The sequence below is a fragment of the Helicoverpa zea genome, chromosome 29 (genome assembly GCF_022581195.2).
Source record: "Helicoverpa zea isolate HzStark_Cry1AcR chromosome 29, ilHelZeax1.1, whole genome shotgun sequence".
Classification (NCBI taxonomy): domain Eukaryota; kingdom Metazoa; phylum Arthropoda; class Insecta; order Lepidoptera; family Noctuidae; genus Helicoverpa; species Helicoverpa zea.
This window is the reverse complement of record NC_061480.1, coordinates 6709207-6735799: the sequence shown is the minus strand read 5'-3', so window position 1 is coordinate 6735799 and position 26593 is coordinate 6709207. Positions and strand designations below refer to the sequence as shown.

General features: G+C 39.0%; 2 protein-coding genes across 4 annotated transcripts in view; one reads left to right on the top strand and one right to left on the bottom strand.

Annotated features, from left to right (window-relative positions):
- Positions 1 to 10583, bottom strand: part of LOC124644320 (stAR-related lipid transfer protein 7, mitochondrial-like) — a 32518-nt gene extending 21935 nt beyond the window's left edge. Inside the window, exons 1-7 of one of the 2 annotated variants that reach the window (XM_047183621.1) lie at positions 10094 to 10583; positions 8828 to 8943; positions 8270 to 8391; positions 4702 to 4868; positions 3681 to 4022; positions 2110 to 2274; positions 1458 to 1547 (exon numbers count right to left, since the gene is read on the bottom strand). In XM_047183621.1, the coding sequence (XP_047039577.1) occupies positions 1458 to 1547; positions 2110 to 2274; positions 3681 to 4022; positions 4702 to 4868; positions 8270 to 8391; positions 8828 to 8943; positions 10094 to 10510 (1419 nt within the window). In that variant the 5' untranslated portion in view covers positions 10511 to 10583. The remainder of the gene's footprint in view (positions 1 to 1457; positions 1548 to 2109; positions 2275 to 3680; positions 4023 to 4701; positions 4869 to 8269; positions 8392 to 8827; positions 8944 to 10093) is intronic. The other variant, XM_047183622.1, reaches the window with a different exon arrangement.
- Positions 10584 to 10996: 413 nt separating this feature from the next.
- LOC124644351 (eukaryotic peptide chain release factor subunit 1) overlaps positions 10997 to 26593 on the top strand; it is a 36492-nt gene continuing 20895 nt past the window's right edge. The window contains exons 1-8 of one of the 2 annotated variants that reach the window (XM_047183663.1): positions 10997 to 11472; positions 19353 to 19528; positions 20460 to 20698; positions 22063 to 22293; positions 23039 to 23194; positions 23602 to 23702; positions 24174 to 24267; positions 25192 to 25339. In XM_047183663.1, coding sequence (XP_047039619.1) covers positions 11390 to 11472; positions 19353 to 19528; positions 20460 to 20698; positions 22063 to 22293; positions 23039 to 23194; positions 23602 to 23702; positions 24174 to 24267; positions 25192 to 25339 — 1228 coding nt within the window. In that variant the 5' untranslated portion in view covers positions 10997 to 11389. The remainder of the gene's footprint in view (positions 11473 to 19352; positions 19529 to 20459; positions 20699 to 22062; positions 22294 to 23038; positions 23195 to 23601; positions 23703 to 24173; positions 24268 to 25191; positions 25340 to 26593) is intronic. The other variant, XM_047183662.1, reaches the window with a different exon arrangement.

The window sequence follows — 26593 nt, the reverse complement described above, 5'->3', positions numbered from 1 at the left end:
ACTATGATAAGATACGAATTCATATGGACTTGTGTGTTTTACGGTATTTTACTAGACTAAAGAAACCGAACTACAAATTATTTTTTACTCAAAGGCCTACAATATAAGGTGACTAGTAAATTAGGAATCGATATTCGAACACGAGATTCTACTCATAGTAACAAACAACTTAACTAAATAAACTTAAAAAAAAACGAATTAATTATATTAAGTAATGTAGTGAGGTAACGTATATTTAAAGTACACTCGAATCTAATTCTTAGGACGGCTACTTCTATGCATCCAAGCAACCCGACCGCTCCATAGTTTTAGAAGACTCGACACTTTTTAGACCCATTTATTTTATTGGAAGATTTTCGGTTCAGTGGCTTGTAGTAGCCGGACAGACAGACAGACAGAGTGAGTTTCAAATGTATTATATGGAAAAGTTTAAATATACAGTCCTTATAGTTATCGGCACGAATCTTGACCGCTGACCTTCATCTGCGCAGAAGTGATTTATTAGCAAAGAACCAATCCCGAGTGACGGCTATGACGCGATGCGCTGCGGGCCAATCACCGCTTTAGCCCGCCCCCGCGGCTCACTTCATACCTCAAAAGAGACCCAATAAATTACTTCTGCGCAGGTGAAGGTCACCGCTCAAGATTCGTGCCGATGATTATAAAAAGTTTTTTTTATTGCCTATACTGTCCCACTGCTGGGCAATGGCCTCCCACGTATACTTCTTTAGAAATAATCGGAACAATAATGAAAAAAAAAACGCAATTTAATTTAACATTGAGAATGGACAAAAACACGTAATAATTGAAAAAAAAAAAGAAAAATAAACCGGACTAAAAAGTAAAAAACACAAAAAAAAAACATTATTAAATTAAAAATTTGCAAAATAGCGGTCCGGTAGCTGGTTGCTTCTAAAACCGATACCTGGACATGAGCTTTGGTCGTCATGGAGCGGTCGGTTCGCTCCATAAAGCAAGGTGAACGGCTCGCTCTAAAGAACTCGCTGAGAGGAGCAGACACGAATTGCGCACTCTGCGCTCCGCAGATTCGAGGTCTGCGCTGTATTACACGATTCTAATTTGTTTATCGTTTAAGTAAGGTGAACGAGTCGCTCTAAATAACTCGCTGAGGGAAGCAGACACGAATAACGCACTCTGCGCTCCGGAGACTCGACTTCTGCGCTGTATTATACAATTCTGACTTTTATATTCGAATAATATTTCACCCACTTCCCGTTACCGGAGAAAATATTGGCTATGTTACTCTGGGATACTCTGGCTTCCCAAAGTTTCGAAGCGTCTTTTTTTCAGTATATTATTTACTTAAGTATGTATGTAAGTGATAACTATGAATTTAGGGTCGAAAATCGCAGACCTTCACTATCCTGTATGAACTTTCAAGTAAATATAAACTTTAAGGCTATAGATTTAAGGTTGAAAATACATTACTATCTTACCTCCATATCTTGTTCGCTAACGACTACCGTACTTTCTTCGCAAGGCTTCTCCGCATCGCTTGCGAATGGCACGAATTCTGGTAGGTCCTGCTGTGAAATGATAAAATTAACTATTTAAATTATCCTTTATTCATATAAAAAATGCGAAAGTGTTAAAATTCGAGTAGGTTGACCTGCTCGCATCTGTACAACGGCGGATGTAACGCCTTAAGGTCATGGCACACATGGACTTGTTATTTGAATGTGACCCTTAAATCGTATTTAACATAACACATTTTACAACGTGGATATAAAAGGCCAAAGGCGGAGTGACAGCGAGCTACCTAACAATAGCTGCACCGTGCTGATCGTGTGTGTGCCATAACCTTTAGGCGTTCTTATTGATTGTCGGTGGTATCGGATTGTCGTCCCATCTATAAGAGTGAAGGATTAGTGTGAGCACTTGTGTCTGCGCAAATGCTCGAGCACTGTATGTTCTGCGCAGCTGGCTGATCTCCTTATAAATATGAGAACAGCCACCGCTCGGTCGCTATTATTATTACTTCTTGCACAATGTACAACGGAGGACTTAACTTTCGGCGTTCTCTCTCGTCTCCCTTTGGTTGTTAAAGTTATAGAAATGTACCTATTAAAAAATGTAAAGTATTATTACCTGTTGATGCCTCGCTAACCGCCACGCGCGGTAGTCGCAGGCGGCTCTTCGCATTCGCTGTAGATACGCGGGGGCGGCGCGGCCCGTCGCCCACGCGGCCACAGTGCTAGGCATACCGCCGACCGCCGGCTCGTCGTAGTACGTGAGGACGAATTCCATGCCCAGCTAAGGAAAATTGGTCGTTTTAAAACTAATTATAGAAAATAAACGAACAAAAATCCACGTTTATTGTATGGGGGTCCTTGATTGGGGTGCCCGGCTAACTGGGTTGAGGAGGTCAGATAGGGTAGTCGCTCCTTGTAAAGCACTGGTACTCAGCTGCATCTGATAAGACTGGAAGCCGACTCCAGCAAACTTGGGAAAAGGCTCGGAAGCCCACGTATGGGGGCTTGAAAATTTTGTTTTATTCTTATTTTTCAGTATTTGTTGTTTTAGCGGCCACAGTGCTAGGCAATAGGCATGCCTCCGACCGCCGGCTCGTCGTAGTATGTGAGGACGAATTCCATGCCCAGCTGTGGGAATTTGGTCGTTTGTAGCAAAGATAACAAAATATAGCTGAAGTTATTGGAAGCCAACAAGTTGGTGAAAGGCTAGGCCGATGGTGATATGAAAAACCGGTCAAGTGCGAATCGCGAGTATCGAAAATAAAATAAAAACCAGCCAAGTGCCAGTTCCGTATCATTTATCTAAAAAATAACTCCTGTAACTCCTGTCATATTAATTTTATTCTTGTTTTTCAGTATTTTTTGTTTTAGCGGCCACAGTGCTAGGCATGTCTCCGACCGCCGGCTCGTCGTAGTACGTGAGGACGAATTCCATGCCCAGCTGTGGGAAATTGGTCGTTTGTAGCAACGATAACAAAATATAGGTGTAGTTACTGGATGCCAGCAAGTTGGGGTAAGGCTAGGCCGATGGTGATATGAAAAACCAGCCAAGTGCGAATCGCGAGTATCGAAAATAAAATATAACCCGCCTAAGTGCGAATTCCGTATCATTTATCTAGAAAATCACGTTTGTTGTATAGTGGCTCTTAAAAATATTGATTTTATTCTAGTTTTTCAGTCTTTGTTGCTATAGCGGCAACCGTTGCCGAGCACGGTTGACTCCAACCGCCCATCGTACTATGTGAGGACGAATTCCATTCCCAGCTTCGGGAAATTGTATTTATAAACTGGGTCTTAAACACGATAGGTATTTAAAAAAATTGTTGTTTACAAATATTATGTCTATAAGTCAACGGGAAGAGCTCGTAGATAAGTCAAAGCCGCGAGGATCAGTCCATTAAAAGGTATGTCAACGCTTGCCGCGGTCAGTCCGTGGATGGGTGACCACCTTGTCATGACGAGTACTTCCGTATTTCGGAAGGCACGATAAACTGGAGGTCCCAACATTACACACCTCAAAATCCAGAAAGTTTGACAACCAGTCTTACCAAGGGGTATCGGGTTATCCAAGTAACTGGTTGAGGAGGTCAGACAGGCAGTCGCTATAAAACACTGGAACTCACCTGTATCATTCTTAACTTGAAACCAACATAATTATGAAAAGTCTAGACAAATAATTAAACTCACCTTATCATGTCCATTAAGAGTCTTCACGACCATATGACTCCAGTACTCCGAGACCCTAATAGCATGTTTCGTCTCCGGGACCTTCGGATGTTCACAGGACCTCGACATGATGACATAGACCTTATTATCTGATGTAGAACCTTCTCGGTCCCTTTCGTAGGCCTCCATAGCTTTTCTCTTAGCTTTAGAATGGACGCTCGGCCGTTCGGCATAGATCGGGTCGGTTCGGGCTTCGCAGACCGTAGCGCGAAAGAGACCATCTTTGTGAGGTAAATTTTTGGTGGCTACATCAAATTCTTTGTGTCGTCTTATGTATACGTAGTCTCTGTTTGCAAATAGCCTCTGTGGCAAGAAATAAATTTGATGTTAGGAAAAATACTTACCGCCGTACCACAAAAACTTTTAAACGTCAGTTTAACACTTGTCTAAAAAAAGTCAGATTATGACGTTGAAATAAGGTCCATTTTGCAGCCACACTTTTTTTAGACAAGTGTTCGACAGATGTTTAAGTTTTTGTAGTAGCTATTAGCGTTTATGTAGCAAGACGATAAATCGAGGTCTGAATGTAGGATGCAAGGCACTCTTATGCATATGCGCAAAAGAAACAGTTGCCATGCTAAAAAATTGTTTATGTTTTTTTTATTTAAAAACTGTATGTTACATATGTACAGCTTCTATTTGTTACTCTACTAGTTATTTATCTCGCATCAAAAACAGGTTTTAATAGATTTCATACCTGGTAAAATATTTGTGGATAAGGGGCACACATTCTAGTCTATTTGAAAGTAGAAAAATCGAATAAATTCTGAAATATTGACTATTTTAACAGGTGCAGTTCTAAATATTTCTATGAAATTCTTGAAAGTTCCAGAAACACACCGGCCACAGAACTTCTCAATGCAACACCGCCTGGTCGGGTAGATCATTTTCACGTCTTTCTACGACCACTAAAGCAGCTGCGGCGGCGTCCCACACTCTTCAAAACACTTCTATGAAATTCTAGAAAGTTCTAGAAACTCACCGGCCACAGAACTTCCCAATGCAGCACCGCCTGGTCGGGCAGACCATTGGCGCGTCTTTCTACGACCGCTAGAGCGGCCACGGCGGCGTCCCATACAGTTCTATAAGCCCCGTCTACTTGGACGGCCGCGAAGTCTGATGCCCTCACGTCTGGATACCTCCCGTATACTGTGGGAAGAAGATATAAGGTTTTAAATATGATGTAAGATTGCTTTTTTTAAATAATTATATAAATATATAAAAAGAGGAAATATTTTTGGGTTTGTTTGTACCCAAAAACAAAAACTACTGGACTGATTAGACAATTCACTGTTACGAATCTAGACTATGCCCGAGTAACATAGGCTATATTTTGTGCTTTAATAGGAGGACATTCCCCCACAAACTTTTCTTCTGGGGCCCAATTCTCCTAATTTTACTTAAGCAACATACGATTCACGTTCGACTGCGATCCAATCTCGACTCGATTACGATTGAAACGTATGTGGCATTCCGCTATTTTTTCTTTGAAATAAACGTTTTTATCCTTTTCTGTCATTCAATAATGAATCATTTTGTTTGCAAATAATTTACGATTGCAATATGATTGTAGAGCAAACTACCGTATAGACCAAAATCACCAAAATAGCAGACCAATCGCAAACCAATCGAATGTCGTTGGAATACGATTGGTCTTATATTAGTAGCAGAATGCCCGATATGGTTAAAAATGCTATTGCGATTATATTGCGATTCGACTTCTATTCGATTTTGACATTATTAACTTAGGAGAATCGGGCCCCTGGTCGACTCAATCGCGTGCGAACATTTCTTAAATGTCTGCGAAACCGAACCGATCAATTTTAGTTGAATCTCAAAAATGCATTAAAAACCATTATAAATATTTTAATTCAGTGACGGATCAGCGATAAACCTCCATGTGTATGTACTATCTATGGTACGTGATAATACTGATAATTGATGTGATAGCCACGTTCGAAGCGGAAAATCACTAGTCCTTGTCGTTGGAATATCTCTGCGTTCAATGCGGTTAAAATATAACTTAAGGCGACGAATTGGTAAACAATAATTCCATAACCGGCACGCGTTTCTAAGGCGCCAAGAGGGGACGAAGCGTCTGAGTTGGGCGAGGATTACAATACGCGCGCTAGCTTATAACTAATGCTACGTTCACACGCGCGCCGCGCAGCCCGGCGGGCTGCCTGGCGGGCTGCGCGGCGTGCAGCCCGTCGCGGGCAGGCGGACATTCAAGCTGTTCACACGCGCGCCGTCGTGTCAGTCAGTGCAAGTATGGCGAGCAGCGAGGATCTCGGTGTTGTTGCTGTCATAGCCTTTGGCTTAACTTATTTTTATTGGAAAAAGAAAAAAAATGATGAACGACGTTGACCATTCCGCCATGTTATAATCTCCGATCGTAGCGACTTTCTTAGAACGTTGAATCGTCGCGAAAGCGCAGGAGAGACTGACTGCCCGCGCGCGTGTAAACAGTCGCCGGGCGCCCGCACATTCATCCTTTGAATTTTGCCAAAAAACCGACACTCGACCGATTCGCGGCATTCACGGGCTCGGGCGTACTGTTTACACGCTCGTGAACGTGACTGTGCCCGTTGAATGTCGATTTGAACGCGCGCGTGTGAACGTACCTTAAAAGTCGTAAGCGACAAAATGGTTTTGTAATTTTATTATTTAGGAATGATAATTTGATAAAAATTCCTTCCACAATTTTAAAGAGTATGTATATACTCAACGGGAAATTATAAGTCTAGCCACAAAATTATTTATTGGACACATGATTAAACTTCTAATTTTATAACTAAGCAACGAGCAAATGACATAGCCTCTAATAAACTAATTCGTCTTTTTTACAACGCCAACTACTAGAGAGCTTCAATAAAAGATCATCAATTATTGTAACTTGTCCTTCTTATTTATACATTGTCATCTAATTTACTCGGCCTCATTTTTCCAAAAACGAGCCAAGAAAAACGTTGATCTCGTTTTTCTTGGCTCGTTTTTTTTTTGATGGTAGAATTTAATTTGGATTCATTTTATTTAGCATATTGCCATTTATAACCTTCAATTAAAAAACATTGTATTAAAAATTGAAGTTAGTGACGAAAACGTATCGCTGCAAAACTGACTCCACGTAGTCTTGTCTGCCCTACCCCTAGAGTGCAATTCAAAACCGCGTAGGCGCGGAGGGGCGAGGCGGCCTGCAAGCTGAGGCGCAGGTAGTTTCAGCGCTCGCCGCCGCGGCTGAGGCTGGCAAGCTCGCATGGGACCGCCGGAGCCACGCAGCGCCGGAGCCGTGACTCGCCGCCGCGGCTGAGGCTGTCAAGCTCGCATGGGACCGCCGGAGCCACGCAGCGCCGGAGCCGTGACAGAAGCCATGCTTGCTGCATGTTGCATGCTTACTTCCATGATGGGTCAATTAATATGGGATGTGTTATATTGTGAATCTCTTTTTAAAAAGAGGTATGTTTGATATATTTTTCTCTGTTACAAAAGTTACCTAATCATGTTTTGAAATCTAACAAAACAAGGTTTATATCATGAACTTTCAGGTAACCAAGTTGTATATGATCCGTTTTGTATTAACTGAGAAAAATTGTGATCCTTGGCGCCAAAATTTCCAATTCGTCCTCTTAAACATAGTGTATACTAGGAATAAACTAAAGTTAGGTTTAAAAAACAATAAAAAATCTCAAGTAAACTGAGCTTAGGTTTGCAATTGCAAGTTAAGCATCCATATAAAATAAGTACAAGAATTAAAATATTTGGAAACTTTTGATGAAGCCGAAAGTCCTAACTAATATTATGAATGTGCAAATGACTGTCTATCCGGATGTCACGCCGGACTACGCAAGCGATTTGAAATAAATCTGGTACTATGGTCTAGAGCTTAAGAAAGGATATAGGACAATTCTTATCCGGGTCTGAAAAATGGTTCCCTCATTAGAATTTTAAGTCCCCTCGAAGCAATCATCTTAACCATACCATCACTTCCGTGTTACTAAAATATCGTTGTTCTAAAAAAATTGTTTGCACATTGTGTAACACTTTAACCTTGCTACCATAATGACTGTTATTCTAATTATTACGTAAAAGATAACAAGGTAAATCAAGAACGTAAAAAACATCACATCATCCGATTGAATTTAAGGTACGTTTTCGAAGCGAACTGCTGACAGCGACTGCATAAAATCAGCCACAGCATGTGCAGTCGCCCTCACTTATCAGCCAGGCAGTCGCCGCGCGTGCGGTCGGCAGCTCGCTTCTAAAACGTACCTTTAGGCTATCGTAACTTTCAATTTTCAACTCTAACTTATATAGGTATCGGGTCACCTAAGTTACTGGGTTGAGGAGATCAGATAGACAGTCGCTCCATGTGGCACACTGGTACTTAGTTGCATCTGATTAGACTGGAATCTGACCCCAACATAATTTGGGAACATTTACATAGCCCCAGAAGGAGCATTTGAGTCAGAAAGAGTCTGACAGTCCCTTCCTCCTCATTTTGGGGATTATTTGAGAAAATAACCCAACTCAAAAATAAAATTAAAACCAACCTTTGTAAGCATACAAGCCCAGCCCAGGTTTGTACTCCTTCCGCCATATGATGACATCCTCAGCCTCCATGTAGGGCACCCATCCGTCTGACGGCTCCGATGGCAGTTCTGCTACTTTACACCTTGGAAATAGAAATAGCATACAGTCTATGTCACAGTCGAAATCAAATTTTTTATTTAACTTTCAGTGCTTTTCTTTATCCGATATTTCCATTCTTTTATGAATATTGACATAAGGCCCATACAAATTATGTCTTTCAATCTCTAATCACAAAATAAAGCTTAGACAGATTATAGAAATCTGCCATTATGCCTTTTAAGAACACTTATGAACGATACATACATAATTATGTACATACAAAGATAAAGTGTTAGTACACTATTTAGAATTCAAAAATGACTAAACCAATTTTCTTCGAAATTGGCTTGCCACGGGATAGTATTTATGATACTTATTATCCCCTTACAGGATACAGGAAGTTGTTTCCTTGGGAGACGAGTAAGACTGTGGGCAGAAGCTAGTTAGTAAATAAAAATAAAGTATTATCAAATTCTTACGAGCAATATGGTATTCCTGGCTGCTTCTTCTCGATCACCAGTCTCTTGCCACAACCGGTACAAAATAACGTGTTCCTCGATAATGTTTCAACTCCTTCCAGTTCTGATAGTAAAGCCTGGTGAATGAATTGTACTGTTATAAGTAATAATAACAAAAATATAACAATAATATTGTGAATGCAAAAGGTCTGTCTGTTTATTGGGCCTGCATTCCAAAATCACTGAACCAATTTGAATGACATTTAGTACACTAATAGTTGCTAGCTGAACCCTGTCTTTTAGGATACAGGCTTGTCCTAGTTTAAAAGATAGAGTCTACTATTGCATGATTACGTAATTTGTTTTCCAAAAATGTATACAGTGCAAAGTGCTATGTTTTTCTTGAATAAATAAATACTTATTATTATATTATATAAAGCCTGAGAAAGGACATAGAATTTTTTTTCCAGACTCTTAGACATGGATGAAACCACAAAGCTCAACAGATTTATATAATGTGCAATATGCTCCACATATCAAGAAGAACATTGTAATATATGACCTAAACAACCTCTGCATTCTATGTTCTTGCAAGAAGCTTACTATATTAAGGTTTTATGGTTCTAACCAAGAATTTGTGAGGCACTCTTGGTTAACCGCACAACTCTCTAAAACTCCTAAAAAAATCTCTCATCATAGTGAAAAAAAATCGAATTATTTTCTTTCAGAACTTAAAGCCTTTCCTGCCATTGCTGTAAAAATGATCTGAATAAAATTAAAATTGTTTATGTTTACAACCAATTCCAAATCTAACTTTAAAAACAACAATAACAAAGTCAAACACAAAGAAATAACAAAAACAATATTAATAACTAAAGGATAATGAACTTTCTTTGTGTATAAACATTGTTATATTTATCATTTATTTTTAAAATGACCTTGTATTTGTCCTGGAAGATAAACAAAAAAAAAATTTGTTGTGTCCCAGAGTTCCATAGAGAATATTTTTCTTTTATGGCCTTCATCAATATTCTCTCTGTTGATTTTCTTACTAGAGATGGAATTTTGACAATATAGACAGATAGAATATTGGAATTGCAGCTTGGGTACAGACCAGCGACAAATGAATTTTCGAAAAAGAATGATGTTCATTTCTATGACAGAGGGTATTAAATACTTTCATAATAAACACTGATTACTGGTTATTTACAAATCTTTATATCTCAAGATAATAACCAGATAAATTGATAAGACTTTTCTAATAAGATTTTAAAAAATGGAAATTACCTGTAGTTCTTCATCGGTAATATTTTTGTCACAGCTAACGGGCGCTTCTTCGTCTTCATCTCCGTCTCGAGCCTTGTATGCCGCAGTAGCGGACAAAAGGAGCGTTCGTTTTGGACGCAAGAACGTCTGCTTGAAGCAATTAATCACTTCCCTGACACTGCGATCCCTTCTGCATCTCTTCACCACCGTACTCACTAAGTTAACCCGTGTCCAAGCACTCCACACTCGAAAATCTCTTAATATAAACCTAAAACCAGACATCCTCCCAATATCCTTTTTAGACGCATTACCCAAAAAGCTTTCGTACCATATACATCTCTTAAATATATATCGGGACGTTATTAAGTAGCGAAACTGTACGTTGTTGTTTAAAGCTGATTGGGGCAATACAATTTGTTTAAATTTGCTACATAACATCTCGGGAGCGATTGCGAAATTTATAACCTCACTTCTTTCTCCTTAATGACAATAATGACATTGAATTGAATAGTGTTGTAATTATATAGTTTACTAACTGGAAGTCCTGGAAAAACATGAGGGCTCTGAACTTAAGTTTTCTTTTACGGTTTATTGAAATCAACATTTGGAGGTTAAATTAGCGATTTATTAAAAAAAAGGAAAGACCCAATTATTCTACTTCTATAATAAAAGTATAAACTGAGGTATAAACGTAGTAAAATAATATTTTTTCACAAAATTACCGGTTTTTCCTTAGTAACATTATTCAACCAAATGGTTTTTCAAGAATTCCTGTATGAAATTATTGAATCTGACATCGCTTTATATAAATATTGATCTATGTTATTGGAAGTTAATAAAAAAATATGTGATTCATGGAAAGATAACAAGTTTTTCCGAGAAAATCAAAATCAATATAATTTTTAGTGCTGGCAAGAACGAGCCGCATTTTTCTTCTTTCATTTCATCGACGGACGACGAAGCGTTCGTTCGATCGTTTGTTCAACGTCATCTTTTATCCCTGTAATGTCTTATTTCTACGTCCCACATGCTTAGGGGTAACCGAATAAAGAAAAAATCCAAGAATCCCCGCACAAGAAGAAAAGTACGAGCGACGGCAAACGTAAATGTGAACTCAAAAGTGCGTGAATAAAATAACGAGGTTCTTGTCCGTCCGGTTCGATCTGGATTAGAGCAGTTTGGACCGCAAGTCGGGCTCCCTTCCCCTCGTATCCCTTTACTAGGAAGTTTAGTGGTGTGTTATTAAGACTTTATTTTAATTATATTTGTCTATTAGTGCGTTTTTGTGGTGTATTAGTTAAATAAAAGCAATCCAAAATGTCTGAAGAATCGTCAGCAGATCGCAATGTCGAAATATGGAAGATCAAGAAGCTGATCAAGAGCTTGGAAATGGCGAGAGGGTGAGTCTTTGAAAGTTTTTTAGTTTTTCATTTAAGTTTTGTTTGGGTTATGAAGTTTTCCGTGGCGTGTTTTTGGCCACATGATTGGCCGAAACTGCCAACAAGGCTGCGTCATTTTTCGCACATGCGCTTTGCGTGTTGCGTGACACGCTAGCAAGTGAACAGAAAGAAAGAACAGTAAAATCAAGATGGAATAGCTTTGTTGGTGACGCAGGGGTTGCGTAGCGACTCAATACTTGGTTATGTTGTGATTTGCAACGTGCGGACATAGGGCGCCGCGCCGGTCCTACTCACGCGTCAAATTTTCACGTATGACACATACTGCTGCATTACTTTGGCAATATTGCCTCGTAAATGTCGTTCAAAATATGTTTGCTGCTACTAATAACATTCTACAGTCTGTGGGAATCTTATAAATGCTGTACTGAAGACATACACGTAGTTCCCATAACAATGCTGAAGGATTGCATATAACCTTTTTACTTATCCATGACAGCTGAGCCTGTGTTGCTGGTGTTAAACATTCACCCACAAAATAGGGTGAAAACTGATTAGGATGCTTATAGAAGGTGGTAGTGAGGTTAGATGATACTAATAAATATAATTTGAGCTTTTATACATATGTGACAAAAACAAATGTGCAAGTAAACAGGTTGTTGCACAATTTAATTTATTATCTTGCAACCCTGATGTTAAATGTTGCCAGTGAAAGTTTTTTTAACAGCTGTTTCCAGCATTTGATCTTTTTGAGAAACAGCACCATTTTTAGGGTGCCATAGTAAATTTATGAGATGTGAATGTATTACCAACAATTCACCATGCTTTATTTGTCCTATGAAACAAGATAGTTAGACAAAGTTTCACAGATAATATATTTCTATAGACACTGTTCAACAAATACTGAAAACTGGTTATGAGAGTCCAACTCAGTTGGTTTTTAATTTTATTTTAGGGCCAGTAAGTCTGACAACCAGTCTTATCTGGGTTGCCCGGATAACTGGGTTCAACCTCATCCTCTGAGCCTTTTTCCCAACTATGTTGGGGTCGGCTTCCAGTCTAACCGGATGTAGCTGAGTACCAGTGCTTTACAAGGAGCAACTGCCCTATCTGACACCCTCAACCCAGTTACCCGGGCAACCCAATACCCCTTGGTTAGACTGGTGTCAGATTTACTGGCTTCTGACTTCCCGCAACGACTGCCAAGGATGTTTAATGATAGCCAGGACCTACAGTTTAATCTGCCATGCAAAATACAGACACTGGGTTCAACCTATACTAATAATATTAGGATACTGAAGATTTGTTTGCTTGATTGCGCTGACCTTAGGAATCTTCTGATCCATTGTAAAACCTGTCAGAAGCCAGTATAATATGAAACTGTGTAACGTTAAAGTAAGAACCTGAATTTCATTGGTCCCCAAATTTTCATAGTAAATTGCTGGATAGGGGGTCTTATTTGGTGTGTGAATAAGTACTGAGGACCCAGGAAAATGTGTCTGGCCCACTTCTCAAAGAAGTTCCCAAGAGACTAAGGGGAAACTATAGGAAATAGCGAAACAGCTGTTGTTGAGAAAACATCCTGTGTTATTATTGAAACAAAGGCTGAGACTAAAATTATGTGTTAGTATGAAATAGGTACAACCCGTGCCGATAAAGAATGGGATTAGAAATCGCGACAGCTGTATTTACCTCTCGCTCATACACTATAGCACATGAGCGAGAGGTGTATGAGCGAGAGGTAAATACAACTGTCGCGATTTCTAATCCCATTCTTTATCGGCACGGGTAGTGCATACTTATCCAAACTGATATAATATAAAGGATATATTTCTTTTTTGGACCCTTAAACTCCGAAACTTCTGAACCAATTTGTAGAATTCTTTCATTATTGGTAATAGTTGGCAGAAGCTAGTTCAAAAATATTAATATGAAAAATATAATGTTGAAAATTCCAATGCTTCAATGCAAGACATAGATGGGCTAATAAATATGTACTTTGAACCACCTTCTTTAACCTTTTACAAATAAAGATTTCATTTTCCAATTTTATGTCAATTTCCTAGTGCCATAGCTGAAAAGAGAAAGTGTGATGAGCTATTAAGTTACCCAGCAAGAATTTATATTGTACTCATGCATGATCCATTCAAGAAGCCAGACAATAATATCATGGATGATTGAAAAATAAAATAAATACATTCCATAAGTAATATTCATAACAAAAGAGTTTCTATATGCCTTTAAAAGCCATCTTTAACAGTTTTCTCAGCATTTCTCGAGAGCATAAGCAATGCAATCCGGTTTGTTTGGCAAACAGCCGTCTAGCCGTCTCCCCTCCCGCGTCACGTCTACCCCCTCGGGGCCTAAGGGATTCAGACGCCGGCCGTGCATACTTAGATGTGTATTCAACTATGCAGTCTGGTGCTTAATTGTGTTAGAGTTTGCAGTTTTGCGGTGCATTTGCAATGTATATTTTGAAAGATGAAGCGGGGGAGCTACTGCTCAGTCAACCAACTATTGAATGATTTTAGAGAGAACGAAAGAATGCTCTGCGCCTGTTCTAAAGGAAATAAGATTAGAAGAGGAGAGAATTATTTTTGTTTTAAGCCTGCTAGCGCTGGCGGCGGATTTAACTCCCTTGCCTGAGATGGCACGTAAAACCAGCGTTCTCGAATACTACCCAGTAGCAAGGGAGTCATTCTTACAATTCCGGCCGTTTTCGTCAGCGGCAAGTGGATTTCAGAAAACTGGCACTAGGGCTTGTTATGTAATTAAACCTGCAGTTCACTCGATAAGAAGGTTTAAACGCATTCTATGTCACCTCAACTTTAAGGACTGTACTTCGCAAATCCGCCGGAAAAGTTGTTGCCACCCAGTGACTTCTATCTACGTAACTTCATAGTATTTTTGCGCGTTTTGAATTGAATGCAAACGCGTTACTCATATTTTATATGCGTCTGATTTATGGCTCATAAAACTGAGCCGCACGTGGCGAGTTCTACTTATCCTTGACTTTTCTAAGTTTTCCTTTGTTTTATGAGTAGGTAATGAATAGAAGGAAATGCGTTCTTCCGTTCTTTTGTTTTGAGAACCAAGCAAGAAACATTTGCGGAAAATTTTTAAAGCTAGGAGTAGCTACGGACTAGGAGTTCCAGCGATCGCGTAGCCATATAAACAGCAACCAATATGTTCTGATGTTAAGTTATGCTACTGTAAAGTTTTATCAAAATCCATTATGTAGTTTTTGCAAGAAAAGACGAGCGAACATTCTATCAGTCATAAACTTTCACCCTTATAATATTAGTTTAAAGGTGTGATGAAAAAACCCTCTAACTAAATGTACTCGACAACATAGTTCAAACTCTTTACAAAGCATACCTCATTCAGGTACCCATTTTTTTTTTAATATGACAACCTTCAAGAGTCCGCTATGCATACTATACTACTACATAAGTTCAACTGTGAATATCCCGTGAACATAATTACAATGACACGTGGTTGTAAGTGCAAACCGCTGTTCAATGCAGGGTCGTGGTCAGTCCGTAATTCGAGCACTTGGATCCTATATTAATATAGCTGTACTTTGTAATACTGGCTGTTTCCACGCGGTTTAATCAGGTTTAGGCCATAACGCGTTAAAAAAACATCTCATGAGTTCTACCTATTCCCATGCCATGTTTCTTCCAAATTGGTTTAGGTGTTTACTATGAAGCTTGGTGTTATAACAGCGGCAAATGATAGCCCTAGAAAAGATAAAAGGTCATTTCCATCTCAATAACGCCTATGTAAACGGCAATATGCAATTCAAGCAAAATTTTGTGAACATGTCTATTAGTTCATTATGATACGAATTTGCATAGACCCTATCCTCAAAAGTTTCCATGGGAACTCAAGGGCGATTTGTTATTTTCAAGCTTTTAACATTAAAAACCACCAAATTATCTATCAAGTTTAAATTCGAAACCTTTATCTTAGTAAGAAAAACTTTTCGCCGAATGAAAATTAACGAGCGCCCAGACGCTTCGTCTAGAAAGTTCCAAAGATTTCAATCTTGGTACTTCGACTAAGCCGCACACTTATAGAGCAACACTAATCTGATTTAGTAGTCTAGACGTGCTCTTATATTTGCTTTTATACAATTTGTATAGCACTTTCAGTTTTTTGCGGTTTCACTTGTGACCCAAGGGAACTCTTTGCGCCATTTAAAGATCCTCCAAAGCACCTACAAACATGCAGGGTAACTCCATTGTTAGTTCGCGGTGAAAACAACCCAATACGAACTCATTTTTTCAGAAAATCTATTTCCAAAATGTTCTGCATAATGTGGCTCTTTACGCCATATGAAATTACTAGTTTTCCTAGTGGAATTTGGCTTTTTGCTTTTGAGTTAGCTATCTGTTATAGCTCTGTCAAAAACCAACAACGACTTTATTTAGTCCGTTTCCTATGAACTGTGATCCTGAAAGATCTCGTCTGAGACATCAAATATATTTGCTGCCCAGAAGCCATTGAAACTACGCGCTTTCGTAGTATATTTTTATATTCTCGCAGATAGACAAATGGCTAGATTTCAAGCTCTGAGGGCACTTTCAACTTATGCGTTTCTTGACGATACGTCGAACGCTCGACAACAGGACTGTTGCCGCACCGTGCTTTTTGTATGAAAAAAGAGGATTGTCCGTACGCTACACGTCTTTACGCACCACTTCGGAACCGCAGCAGGCCGTCAAGAAACGCATAAGTTGAAAGCGCCCTAAAGGTGTCTAAAGTAACGTTAAATTTTTCCTCGGAAAAGTGATAACGTGACGTTAGTAAAATGAATGATAGCCATACAGATCTATCATCCGTTCACAAGTCCCGGGAATGTAGTACATAGATACAGATAACATTTACTTCCTGGCTGCTCACCTTGGTGGCGTTTGATCATGACATTGAACGATATCAGCCAATTGTTTTATGTAACCAGGCACTAGATCGTCTTTTGTTTTTGTGTGAAGTATGTACTAGACAAGCGGTTTTACTTGCATTGTTACAACTGATTTGTAAAATCGGCTGAAAAGTTTGCAAATAATCTCCAGGGCCTTACTACTATTATAAATGCGAAAGGTACTTTGTCTGTACGTCGTGCTTTCACGCCGAAACTACTGAACAGTTTTTAATAGATACACAGAGAGCTAGAGCCTGACAAAAGACATATAGGCTACTGTTTATTCGGGTGATGGAAGTAGATAGGGGTGCAAACGCAGGAAACAGCCAGTTTTCTATAAGTAATTTCTCCTAAATCGGCACAGGTGTTCTACAGTGAAAGCGTAACAGCTACTTTCTCAAATTGTGGGTAGTTGTGAGTTTCCTAGCCATGTCGCGTTTTCGTTTGATTGACTCTACTGTAGCCTTCAACTAAGAGAGAGAAAAACTTATGATGCACTATCTAATAAATAAACTTAATTATAAATTATACCAGACAGCGTGGCTTTCAAACTTCAGTCGATTGCGTATTTTTGTATCTACAAGGGGCCTAAATTCAGAATAATCCTGACTCCTAAAACAGGGGGAGCACCGGCTTTTTAGAAAGATGCTTATATGAGATTTCTCTTTATCACTGAATACTTACTCTCTGTTCAATAAAATTATGTAAACGTCAGAAAATAACTAACCTATCGTCCATAGAAGTTCGCTTGGAATCTTTACAATAATAAAAGCATTCCGCGCTAGTTATGTCAAAGGTTATCTTAATATCAGCCAATGTCCATTCAGAGAACATTATGAATCTCCCCCGCGGACTGTTTGTTATGATAAATAAGAGATAAAACGTAGGAATGTGATGACTGACTGCTATAACCTTCCTAGCCATAGCATTGTTAAGTTAACCATCTAGGGGTGGCAGTTTCTTTATTAACCTTAACTTCCCAAAAAGGAGGAGGTTCTCAATTCGGCCGGATTTTATTTAGGACTGCCAACAGGCCTTAAAATAATTACGTTGCTGATCTGAAGTATTGGTAACTGTATAATAGTCAAAATGTGCGAACAAAATACTACTTCATATGGCCTTGCCTTTTGCTTACTTTTGGGGTCGTCTTCCACTCTAACTAAATGCAGCTGAGTATCATTGTTTTACATGGAGCAACTGCCTATCTGACCTCCCCAGTTACCCTGGTAACCCTATATCCCTTGGTAAGATGATTTGTCAGGCCTAGCTTCTGAATGTGGAAGACATTGAAATAAGAAACATAAAAAATGTTTCGAATCTTTCAAGTACATAGTTAATGAAGAGATTAGCACGTTGGAACAAACAACTTCTTCAGCTTCAAAATATTAGTATAGACGTGTGATTTTAAACCTATAAATCGTGTCAAGCAACACTGAAAAACCGATTTTTTTTTCGTAACTTGAAATGTACGGCAAAAGCCAACAGTACATTTGCCCTGTAATTATTTACCCGCTAAGTACGATATTAATGGCGCCCCGCATAGGGTGGTGTTCCAACATAATTGTGTCTGCATTACGTGGGAGCCGCGTAGGGGTTTGTTAAAGGTCATTCGTGCTAATTTGATAGTTTATTCGAAACTGTTAATTGAAGTAGAATATTTTTTACTAGTTTTTGCCGGCGACTTCGTTCGCGTGGAATAGTGACTTCCGGCAGATTTTTGGTTTGACCAATAGATGTCCGGAATACATTTGATTTTTTATTTTTATATTTCTTTGTAATAAAAACTATCCTATGTCCTTTCTCAAGTTCCAAACTATGTCTGTACCAAATTTCACACAAATCGGTTCAGTAGTTTAGGCGTGAAGAAAAGACAGACAGACAGAGTTACGTTCACATTTATAATATTAGTTAGGATAATGGTACTAGCTGGTGTCCGCATTTTTATTCGCGTACCGTCTTCTCTTACTAGGATAAAATATATAGGTATAGCCTATGTTACTTGGGGATAGTGTAGCTTTAATAATGTTTCAAAGCGGTTCAGCAGTTTTTTTAAGGGGTAAGAGTTTGTACAAACAAAAGCCTCCTGAGAATATTAGATTGGACGAAACGAAAGATAATTTTGTATTCGGCAGTAAATAGGTGCCAAAAACTTTACAAACTAATAGGTAATACCGACTTCAATAAATATACGTAAATCCTTCTCCTAAGTCTGATAAAAATACTAAGCTGAAAACTGCATCAAAAGCGATTCAACCCAACGCTAGATAATCGCGCACAAACATACACACAAGTCAAACTCAGACCTTCCTTTTTTAAGTCGGTTATAAAATATTCATTTACGCATTTAGTTGACCACTTTTGATAAAAGTAGGGGTCTAAGCGATCGATAGGTCGTTGGCAGGCTCAACTCCGAATGTCTATTGTTTGAATACAACCCCAACTTTTAGTGGAGTTTAGGCGACAATCTATTTATTATTCAAGTTTTTTTTTCCAACATTTTAACTGTCAGTTTAAAAATTGAGGTTTTCAAATAAAGTTGTTTACTACAAGTATGCTAGTTTCCGCCAGCGATTTCACACGCTTTCGGTGGGAACTAGTTTGTTTACCAGCTTGGTAATAAGCCTTCCTCGACAAAATAGGCTATTTAACACTGAAATATTTTTTCAAATTAGAGAATACTTCCTGAGATTACACAAGTTTTTTGACAAGGTGTTACAATATTCTTATAGCTAAGAACAATTGTTAGGGTACAGCAAAAACATTTAATGCCAGTACATAAGTTTTGCAATATATATGTCTAGACAAATGTAATATGTATATCTTATATCCCACAGCATATCGCTAGTTACCAAAAGATCTTGGGGGTCAATTTGTACCCTAAGCTAGTTACCGTTTCCCATAAGAATTGCCTTTATTTTTCTAACGAAATCTAACAAATTATCAATCTCTCTTCCAGAAACGGGACCTCAATGATATCCCTGATCATTCCGCCCAAGGATCAGATCTCGCGGGTGTCCAAGATGTTGGCGGACGAATTCGGTACCGCTTCCAACATCAAGTCGCGAGTCAACCGTCTGTCTGTGTTGGGCGCCATCACTTCTGTACAGCACCGTCTCAAGCTGTATACTAAAGGTATCACACACATACTTAAGTAACTGCTCATACACATATGTACTTTTATAGCTACTCATACACGTTCTGATATACCCACTCATACACGTTCTGATATACCCACTCACAAATGAGCAGATATACCCACTCATACACATTCTAATATACCCACTCATACACGTTCTGATATACCCACTCACAAATGAGCAGATATACCCACTCATACACATTCTAATATACCCACTCATACACGTTCTGATATACCCACTCACAAATGAGCAGATATACCCACTCATACACTTTCTGATATACCCACTCATACACGTTCTGATATACCCACTCATACACGTTCTGATATACCCACTCACAAATGAGCAGATATACCCACTCATACACTTTCTGATATACCCACTCATACACGTTCTGATATACCCTCTCATACACGTTCTGATATACCCACTCACAAATGAGCAGATATACCCACTCATACACGTTCTGATATAACCACTTATACACCTTCTTAGGGTCAATTCCCACTGAAAGAGCAGCGGCCGTAAGAGCACGGACAATGTAAGAGCGCGGCGCGGCTCGCCGCGCTCGCGTTCAATCACTTGCATTTACGGCCGCTGCCGGCCGCTGCCGGCCGCTGCTCTTTCAGTGGGGATTGACCCTTACTGATGTCTGATATACCCTCTCACACTTGTACCTACTCATATACCCACACACTCCCATAATTTATTCACTCATCCATTGTAAAATTATGAGAGACATTAAATAAATAGGTAGTCAGTCCTGGGTGGTTTCAGTTTCAGCACCCGCTTAAATTCAAAAGGTGACTTGAACACTGTGTACTTGTTTTCTGTCTACTTAACAAATATGTAATGCTTTTTCCACTCAGTCACCGTCGTTTCCCTGTCATCACAAAGCAATAATACCTAATTCTCCATTCCAGTACCACCAAACGGCCTGGTCATCTACTGCGGTACCATCGTCACCGAAGAAGGCAAAGAAAAGAAGGTTAACATCGATTTCGAACCGTTCAAGCCTATCAATACTTCTCTCTACCTATGCGACAATAAGTTCCATACAGAAGCTCTGACCGCACTACTGGCTGACGACAATAAGTTCGGTTTTATCGTCATGGACGGTAATGGAGCGCTTTTTGGTACGCTGCAGGGTAATACGAGGGAGGTATGTACCGCCTTTTATTTACTAAGACCCAGTTAACTACGTATAATGATAATCAAACTATATCCACCCTACACTTGTCGCCCATTGGTTAAGGCATGATTTATATTAGGCCGGGCCGTGTCCGAGCTTTTACGAAATTCTAAAGACGAGCGTCGTTTGTGGCCCGGACGGGCCACTGTGTAATATAAACTGCTTCATACAAAATGTATGTAACGTTTCACATCCGTGCCCCGTACGAGACACGTACACGGCACGCCCCGGACACGGCCCGGCCTAATGTAAATCATCCCTTAATCGTCGATTTGACAACTGAAAATGGTTAGATTATTGTTAAAGCTAAATGATGCAACTCACCGTAAGAAGCTTAATATTCTGTAACTGCAGACATTACTACATGTAATGTTCAGTGATCTCCAAACAACTGTTCATCTCTGAAGTTAGCTATTCAAGCGGATAAGCGCGACAAAATTTGCACATATCAAAACGCTATAAAGTATCTGCATGACATATTCCTTTTTTACGGGGTTTTCAAGTTTTCGAAGAGGAAAAGTCAATTTTTTGCAATTCAAACAAAAATGCATAAAAGTCGCCTACATTAGTCATGCGACATTGCAATTTGTATGACGTCAACTGCAATTCTGGTTTAAATAGAAAGTGCTATTAAACCTTACATCGTATGTAAGATCGATACGCTAATTTCCTGACTTCGTGGAAATGTAGGTGTATGTAGAACCATAACTTGAAAAAAGGTCAAAACAACTTATAGAGTTGAGTTGACTACTTTACATAGAGTTTGTAAGTAGGTTAGGTGGTAGGAAGAAAATATTATCATATTTATCATTTGAGTGGAACTTCGGAGTTTTACAAAGACATAAACAACAAAATATACTATATGAATCAGGTATATTATTACCGTGAATGATAAGATCACGCGTCATATCATATCTAATGTAACCTAAGGTAAAATGTCAAAAACTTTTTTATATTATAATTTTCCTACTACCAGTAGTCGCATTTACTTTTAAAGCACTCCTCTAGCTTATCGGAAAATCCTAAACACAGTTTATTCATTTACGATGCCTGATAAAGGCCGTAATATAAGTAAGAGGAAACATTCTTACTACCCGTTCGGAGATAAAATATAGCCTATGTTACCCGGGGATGGCGTAGCTTACCAACAATGAAAGAATTTTTCAAATCAGTTTAGTATCTTCGGCGTTCTTAGTGTACAAACAAACAAAAGTCCTCTTTATATAATAGTGTACATTAGAAAAACTGTTATATCGATCTCCTCCTAGCCGATTATCGGCTACGGCGGCTGCTCTCATGTAAGGAGATTATAAATATTTTAATTAAACTTTCAGGTTCTCCACAAATTCACAGTCGACCTGCCGAAGAAGCACGGTCGTGGTGGTCAGTCCGCCTTGCGTTTCGCTCGTCTGCGTATGGAGAAACGTCACAACTACGTGCGTAAAGTCGCTGAGGTTGCCACCCAGTTGTTCATCAGCGCCGATCGGCCAAACGTTGCTGGCCTGATTCTGGCCGGTTCGGCCGACTTTAAGACTGAGCTGTCGCAGTCCGATATGTTTGATCCGGTAAGTTGATCTTGAATTTATTGTTTGTTCGTCGTCATATGCCTTTGGCAAGCTAATTGGCTACAATACTCGATTTGGTTAGGTTTGACCTCCTCAACCCTTACCTGAGCCGCGGTAAGACTTACCAATAAAGACTGCTCTCGTCATAACAAGGTGGTCACCCTTTCACCAACCAATAAAAAAAAACTCGTAATAAAAGTATAAGGAGATGGATACACTTGGGCCTTTGTAATGTAATGTGAGGAAATTGATAGCAATTGGTAGCGGTTTTGCATAAAAATCAGCCTTTTTATCGTGCCACTGCTAAGCACAGGCCTCCTCTCACACAGAAGGATTAAGCGTTAATCACCATGCCTGCTCAATGATTGTCTGAAAGATGACATGAATAGGAAGGGAGTAGGAGTCAGTATGATGAGTGACAGGGGAAAATGGAAGAGGAAGACATATTGCGCCGACCCCAAATAAAATAGTGAACAGGGCAGGAGGGAGAAGACCGTGCTTGCTCAATGCAAATTGGTGATTTCAGACATAAGTCCAGGTTTCCTCAAGATATTTTCCTTCACTTTTAATAAGTCATTGATGTCCAACATATACCTAGAAAGTACATAAATTCAAACACAGAAAAGTTGCATTGATACTTGCCTAACACACTCATACTTGAGAGGTTGGTTCTTTACCTACTGGGCCACTACTACTTTTTTGCACAAAGATACTCTCAATACTAACACTCGTCGTTATTCCACAGCGTCTGCAAGCCAAGATCATCAAGCTAGTGGATGTATCCTACGGCGGCGAGAACGGGTTCAACCAAGCCATCGAGCTGGCGGCCGAGTCGCTGCAGAACGTCAAGTTTATACAGGAGAAGAAACTCATTGGCAGATACTTTGATGAGATCTCACAGGTTTGTGGGTGTTAGATAGATGTTACAACCGGTTTTATCTATGTTCTTAGGAACAGCTTGTGTTTTTTCTCAAGTTGTAAGTGTAAGATATCTGTGTACCAAATTTTATTTAAAGTCTCGCATTTATCACACTGGCTTCCGAGTAAGGTTTAGCCCGCCTTGGGAGGAAATTACTTCCAACAGCCGAATAATAAGTAGCCCGTATGATATTCTGATGTTTGTGCTCACTGCTAAAAATAATCAAAATCTGTTCAGCGGTTGAGGCATGAAGAAGTGTAATATAGCATATTATATACACGGAAAATTTCGCCATAATTTTAGTATGATCACAAGGTGTAGCAAAGGTACTGGTTTTTTATATTATTTACTTAAGATTAAATCTAAAAAAATAATTATGTATGTTGTAGGACACTGGAAAATATTGTTTCGGTGTGGACGACACACTGCGCGCTCTGGAGCTCGGCGCCGTCGAGACGCTCATCTGCTGGGAGAACTTGGACATACAGAGGTCAGTTTAAATAAATAAATCGTTCGTATTTGTATACAAAGAAAACTAAATACATTAAGATTAAGTTGTACGGCGGGGACACGGTTAGACGTCGAAACATCTGACTCCTAACTTAGCAAGAAGCCGAAGTTTAGATAATTTGGTAAATATTTACACATATTAAACTATGTTGGGGTCAAAGTTTCCAGTCTAAAATGCATACTGATGTCAAATTGACTTCTAACTACCCATAACTGTCAAAACATGACGAAGATGTTCAAATGACAGCAGAAACCTACCATGTTAACGTGCCTTACGAAATATGGAGGAGATGGTCATTCATCCACGGACGCGTGAAAAAAATTATCACATCCAGGAACAAAAAAAAATATCACAAAATCATGAATAACTTATGCAATCCAATCCGATTTTTTCAATACAACTTTTGTTTATATTATCTTTGACTTATTTCGCTATGTATGTGTATTACAGATACGTGCTGAAGCTGCATGCTACCAACCAGGAGACCATCCTACATCTGACCCCCGAACAGGAGAAGGACAAGTCACATTTCACCGACAAAGAAGTATTTAACAAATAATATTTAATTAAGAAATGGCGTCAATTGTTGGTCACTGTCGGCTCTATAGAGATGACTGTGACCCAGACTTAGTTATGACAGCCATCTTGATTTTCTTTTTGCCTTATTATTTACTATGCGTTTCCCTGTGGTTTTACCCGCGTCCCGTGGGACTACTGCTCCGGGATAAAATATAATCTATGTTACTCAGGTAGAGTGTAGCTTTCTTTTTAGTTTCAGAGCCTTTATGGCACAAAGAATTAAAATTTGTTCCCTCTTTATTATATTAGTCTAGGTGTGATACTACAATATGACAATTAATTGTGACATAATGACACAATTAAAATATATTCTCCTGTAAATACGTTGTGAAGCTACGTTCTAACGTTCGTAACAATATCACTCACACACGCATGTGTTCGATGCACGACACTCAGTGCTGACAGTTAGTAGGTACCTCCACAACTGTACATCTATATTCTGTGACTAGCCGTTTTCCCGCGGTTTCACCCGCGTCCCGTGGGAGCTACTGCCCGCACCGGGATAAAATATAGCCTATGTTACTTCTAATGGTGAACGAATATTTAAAATCGGTCCAGTAGTTTTTGAGTTTATCCATTACAACCAAACAAACAAACAAAGTTTTCCTCTTTATAATATTAGTATAGATATTCTGTGATAGTATTGTAATGTAGTTAGTTAGAAACTTTTTTATTGTAAGGTTTTATTCGTTATATTTGATACTGCCCGGACAATCATTTTAAATTCGTTCTATGAAAAATAGTAGATTAGCATTTTTATATTGAAGTATGTCACTTCACCTCTCGAGCCCAAACAATAAACGTCGTGATATTGAATCAGTTTTTCAATTGAGCAAGCGAGTTGTCTCACGGTCCTACAGTACCTAATACATATTGTTCGTTCTTCCAGAGCGGCGTAGAACTGGAGCTGGTGGAATGCCAGCCGCTGCTGGAGTGGCTCGCCAACAACTACAAGTCGTTCGGCGCCACGCTCGAGATCATCACCGACAAGAGTCAGGAGGGCAGCCAGTTTGTGCGCGGCTTCGGTGGTATCGGCGGTATGTAGCTCACTTCATTACTGTTAACTTGTTAAGTTCTGTGGAGGTTATAAGGCAAACCAGAAATATACGGTACGCTCTATTGGTCTACTCCCCCTCTAGTAATGAGTCATACATCATTTGAAAGGTCTTTTCAAGCGTTACAATTTGTACTAACATATTATTTACCAATTCTTAGTACTTTAGATGTTTGAGCTTATTTTAGATTATACAGGGTTACTGGTAAGTAGACCGCATCCTTTCAGGAGGTGATAGTATAGGTCAATACGGACAAATTTGACCCCGGGATACACTGGGCAAAAGTTGACCCGTTTCAAGATAATCGAATTTCAAGATCTTTTCTTTACAAGTCGTCTAGGTACACAAATACATTTTTATTATTAGTTAAAAGTCTCGTTTTTGCGGATTTTTGTGTGTTTTGTGCCTTTTTGGATAGCTAGATAGATGTAGATGTTTTTTAAGTATTCTGCACAAAAAAATGAAGAGTAACATTTTTGAGAAAATAACTACTAAAAAAGTAATTGCTGTTCGCTATAATTTCCTCTGTGATTTGTACAGTTTTATGGTTTGTTATTATGAAGTGATTCATCTTCTATCCAAAAACACACAAAAATCCACAAAAACGAGACTTTTGACTAATATGAAAATTTATACGTGTACCTAAACGACTGATCTTGAAATTCGATTATCTTGAAATGGGTTAACTTTTGCCCAGTGTATCCCGGGGTCAAATTTGTCCGTATTGACCTATACTATAACCTCCTGAAAGGATGCGGTCTACTTACCAGTAACCCTGTATTATCGATAGTTAGTTCGGTAGTCAAGTTCTTAGATTCCTTCTCTAGTGATGAATTATATATCACATCACTGGAAAGGCCTTTTTAAATAGAACATTTCGTACTAAAATACCTCTAACAAATTGTCAGTACTTTAGAAGCTACAGCAGATTTTAGACATAGTTATTATTTCACTAAACACGTTCTAACTCCCTAAATAACAAATGACAATCGCCGCCATACAAAAAAATACTCTAAATATCACAAGCTTTCTATTGATATATCACTTAATGCTAAAGGAGAGGTAGACCAAAACGCTCATTGTCCTTTTATTTTAAAAAATGGGCTGCAGTACAATTTGAGAGCTTTTTAAGTTAACGACAAGCTTATAATGCTACTGCGTTACTCAGAGAATGGTGATGAAATGTGTCTGTTTTGGTAAAAATTGATTATTTTTAGGACAGGCACTGGTTCGTTA